This window comes from Sinocyclocheilus anshuiensis, unplaced genomic scaffold (genome assembly GCF_001515605.1).
Source record: "Sinocyclocheilus anshuiensis isolate Anshui unplaced genomic scaffold, SAMN03320099.WGS_v1.1 scaffold85, whole genome shotgun sequence".
Lineage (NCBI taxonomy): Eukaryota > Metazoa > Chordata > Actinopteri > Cypriniformes > Cyprinidae > Sinocyclocheilus > Sinocyclocheilus anshuiensis.
The window spans coordinates 2,014,449-2,018,899 of NW_015536800.1; the positions used below are offsets into that span (position 1 = coordinate 2,014,449).

The window sequence follows — 4,451 nt, forward strand, 5'->3', positions numbered from 1 at the left end:
CACAGGAATAAATTACATTTTAAAATGTATTCAAATAGAAAGCAATTTTAAATAGTACAAATATTTCAACATTTTACTGTTTTTGATGTACTTTAAATGCAGCCTTGGTGAGCAGAAGAGAATTCTTAAGCAGAAGATCAAACATTAAAAATCTTACTGTTCAAAAACTTTTGACTGGTAGTGTAGGCTGATTATTCTTATAGATTGAAACAAATGTGCTTCAGCCAGAAAAAAGGGTATGAAAAGTGCTCCGAGTCGCTGCAGTAAACAAAAAAATTGAACAACAACAAAAACTGGAAATGTTGCTGGAGACGGGCTTATTTCAAATGAAAACTCATTCTCCGCCAGCAGGAGGCGCTTTTAGAGTGATAGAACTAGCGGTTTCTCCAGTAATGGCTGTAATCAAAGCAGCTCCGCTCATGAACGCTACTTTATCAGATCAAATGAAAATGCCATCGAAACTTTTCTGAAGACAGTCAGTTCCCTTCAGAGATACATTCATATAAAACACCCGCGCCGTGTTATGATTTTGAAACGTGCAGTGCTCATGTTTATTCAACGAAGTCAAACGGCACAAATAAATCAATGTATGGGAAACTGGTAATGTATATCGAAATATCGGAAATGTGTTTAAAAATCATATCACCGTTATTGAAAAAAATTATATCGCGATACATATTGATATTGAATTATTGTCCAGCCCTACTTAAACCCTAAAGTCGGTGGGAACAATTGTCCCATACTGTGGGGGTAAGCACTGTGCTATTTTGGACCAGCGAATAACAACATTAAGCATCCAAAACAGGGGAGAATAGTCACAGCTTGTGTAATTGAATGAATGCAAATCTGTCTGGTTGCACGTATACATTACGTACGAAACAGCATCTTGTCAAATCTGCTGCTTAAGCCCAATGTATACTTCAGTCACCCTTGTTCCACAATGGTACTCTGCACAACATCATTTTCACTCGCTTACAAATGCGCATCCGCGAGCTGATTGATGAGACAGAACGATCCAATAGGTGCTGTGCATGTGTCAAACTCATCCATGGTTGAGTTTACTTTGAAAGCTGTGCAGAAACGACAAGACGGAGCAGACCGCAGAAAAGCTTATCTTAAGAGTCAATAAGAATGCTTGGTGTGGTGCTCATCAGAGCTTAATCAACATTAATGAAGAAATAAAACTGTTTTCAGGAGAAATGCCATATCATGACCCTTGACGGCACAAAGTCTGTCGGTTACTTGCATACCTGCTGACAAAGCTTTAAGTCCATTTATGAAGAAATCAGAGCTCACATGAAGCCTGTGCATAACTTTCAACCTTTACTTTCAGTCTGAGACGCTCCGCCTCACTTCATTACATTATTTAAATGTAAAGGATATCCATTTCGGATTCAAATACTGACTTACAAACAAACAAGTAAATAACTAAATGAGTAAAGTTTATAATAATAATGAGATGGCTGATATTTGTGACTATATTCTGATTGAATACTCCACAAATACAGTGTTCAATCAGTCCAACACTGTTCTAAATAACAATAAATGCAGCAAATGTCAATAAATATATGGGGAAGAGCCAGTAGCGGTCTTCACCCCCTATCTTGTTGTCAAAACACAACTATACTTAGGCCATAGACCATGTTCCAGCCAAATATGGGACAACATGAAATCTCAACAGTAAGAAAATTCTTGTTTTTCTTGTAAGAAAAGTCTTGTCTTTTTTTACACCTCCAAGTTGAAATGAGACCCATAACCCAAAATTAGACTGGTGGTTTAAGGCTGTCTTACCTGCTCCGGAGTTTCTGTGCATTCCAGGCCCTGTGTGTCTGTGGGCGCCTGGGGAAAGCATGTTCCCGGGCGGGCGCAGGTGTTCCATGTGTCCATGAGCAGCTCCGAACTGCTGTTGGTGGTAGTGATGGCTTAGTCCTCCAGCTGGACTTAGCGCACCGCCACCACTCCCAGCATTACTGTTCAAGTTAGATAATCCACCGTGGTAAAATCCAGACCGCGAGCGTGATCGAGTCCTGGGGGGCTCCATAGTCACTGGATGTGGGTGATGATGATGGTGGTGGTGGAAAGGGGAAGTGGGAGGTGAATGAGACGCCGCAGAGGAGCTCTCAAGTGCTCCAGAGAGTCTAGTGCTGCCGAGGCTGTGGCCCCCCTCCAAACCCCCGTATTCCGTTGGCTGGGCCCCTGTGTCCTCGCATAAATCAGCACGCTTGGGGACGGGGTCCGGGGAACAGACACGGGGCTCTCGAGACGCTGAATGACCAGTAGTGGCGATTGGCATTTCCTTTTGGCTTATATGATTCCCCCTCTCTCGCTTCCTCCTCTCCAATTCCACGCCAGAAAACACTTACAGATTAAAAACACTGTTTAAAAAAAACACAGCTCGGTCATTAAAATGCTTACAAACAATAGGCACCATTCTAATACACAGCTCGAGTTATTAAAACATTTATAAAACTAAAAAGACCTTAAAACACTCTAAAACACCAGAGAGTTGCTAAAATATTTAAGCATTTAGAACCAAAAACTCATTAAATGTGAAAATTGTTACATTTAAATTCAAATCTGACAGTTGTGGTTCACAGAACTTCAGTGTACAAAATAGTGACAATGTTACAAGCATCACTGGAGAGCATTAGTATGTTTTTGTTTCTATATACTATAATTCTATATATACTACTGATTAAAAAAAACTTTATAAATAAAATGTAAACTGAATTAGTTAATTCACTTTTTTAACTTTAAAAATAAAAAATAAAAGTTACATGTACTTTTACATGTAATCTCCAGTTATTGCATCGTCCCACCTTACTATAAATAGTGAGTTAAAAAAAAAGACTAGCTGATGAGCTTTAAATTCACTTTTTGTTTTAGTAACTTCATTCGTTCTAGGCGCGTCCTACTTACTACATACAAAACTATTTTTTAATTATCAATAAAAACCTTAGTTGTGCCTTCTGTGATATGCAAAGCATTTAAAAAACGTTTTAAACGCCAAACTTCCGAACCCAAGGCAAGTCACATCAAAGAAGAAATAAAAACAACACAAACTAGCTGCGATGCGCTACACAACACAGCACGCACGTGCGTTGTGTTTATGATGAATACAGTCAATAAATAAAGTATAGAAATAGGAGAGAGCAGCTGGTTATCACACACTTCCGTGAACCGCTAGCGTTAGCTCCCAGCTACACAAAAACACAAATACCTCCAATATTGTCAGTCTACCGCTCTTCTAACACACCTAACGCAGAGATATGCTCTATAAAAACACGCCTTACTTTTCCGGACAGTGTTTAACGGATTTAAATCACATTTCGAGTGAAACCATGGAGATGTATTAGCTTGTGTTAGCAGTGAATGTCGCGCTGGCTTTAGTCCACCATCTGCCTTTAGTCTTACAAAACTACCACAAATAAAGCCCTGGTCGTAATTTAAAACCCCAGGGCCACATGTCCTGAACAGGCCGCTCATCGCTAATGAATCTGCCTGGGTTATGACAAACATTTATATTTATAAACTGTGTTTTGTGGCGAATAGTGAGAGCTGAAGTGTTCTAAAGTCCCTAATTATATTTACATCAGTGGAAAAACGGCGAAAAAAGCTCTTTTCCCCACTCCTCCCACTCAAAGAAACGCGTGTATATATTAACTATGATATAAAAAGCGGAACTCACCCGGAGCTGTGTGTTATGAAGTGTTTTTGAGCTGATCTTTTGGCGTGGTGCTCCTGCGCTCAGACGGTGTCAGCAAGAAATAATGTGACAGACCATCAGCGCGATTTCACAGCTCCAGCACAGCAGGCCAGAGCAGCCGAGCACAGACTAGAGCCACTGTCTGTCAGGCGTCCACGCACCCGAATAATGAAGAAGAAAATGAGTTGCACCTAAGGCTCTCAATCTCAGATTATACATATATGAGGCCCACTTCACAGTTCAACTGAAATGAGAGACAAACGACCCTATCTAATAAATGAAATCCTTCGGGAAAACAATGAAAACATCAACTGGTTTTTAACTTACATAGCAACTTAAGATGTCTCTCTGTGTGTGTGTGTGTGTGTGTGTGTGTGTGTGTGTGTGTGTGTGTGTGTGTGGATAGATCATTGTGGCTAACGGTTTCAATGTCTGTAGCATTTTTGCAATTTGGTGTCTCAAAATTGTAAATGTGTTCCTATGTAGGTTAATTCTACAAATAAAAGTTGTTAAGAGAGTATTTTAAAAATACTATTTACTATGGCTACTTATCCCTAAACAGTGTAATTAAGTGAAGTGAAGTGATGAAGTGATGTGACATGTGGCCAAGTATGGTGACCCATACTCGGAATTAGTGCTCTGCATTTATCCCATCCACATGTGCACACACACAGCAGTGAACACACACACACACCATGAACACACACCCGGAGCAGTGGGCAGCCATTTTTGCTGCGGCGCCCGG

The 4,451-nt window shown here is 40.2% G+C and overlaps 1 protein-coding gene across 2 annotated transcripts in view; it reads right to left on the reverse strand.

The window, feature by feature from the left end:
- The window catches only part of LOC107656328 (E3 ubiquitin-protein ligase RNF38-like), a 36,721-nt gene extending 32,735 nt beyond the window's left edge, over positions 1-3,986 (reverse strand). Inside the window, exons 1-2 of one of the 2 annotated variants that reach the window (XM_016444135.1) lie at positions 3,689-3,986; positions 1,792-2,358 (exon numbers count right to left, since the gene is read on the reverse strand). In XM_016444135.1, coding sequence (XP_016299621.1) covers positions 1,792-2,293 — 502 coding nt within the window. In that variant the 5' untranslated portion in view covers positions 2,294-2,358; positions 3,689-3,986. Of the gene's footprint in view, positions 1-1,791; positions 2,376-3,688 lie in introns of both variants that reach the window. The other variant, XM_016444126.1, reaches the window with a different exon arrangement.
- Between the last annotated feature and the right edge of the window lie 465 nt (positions 3,987-4,451).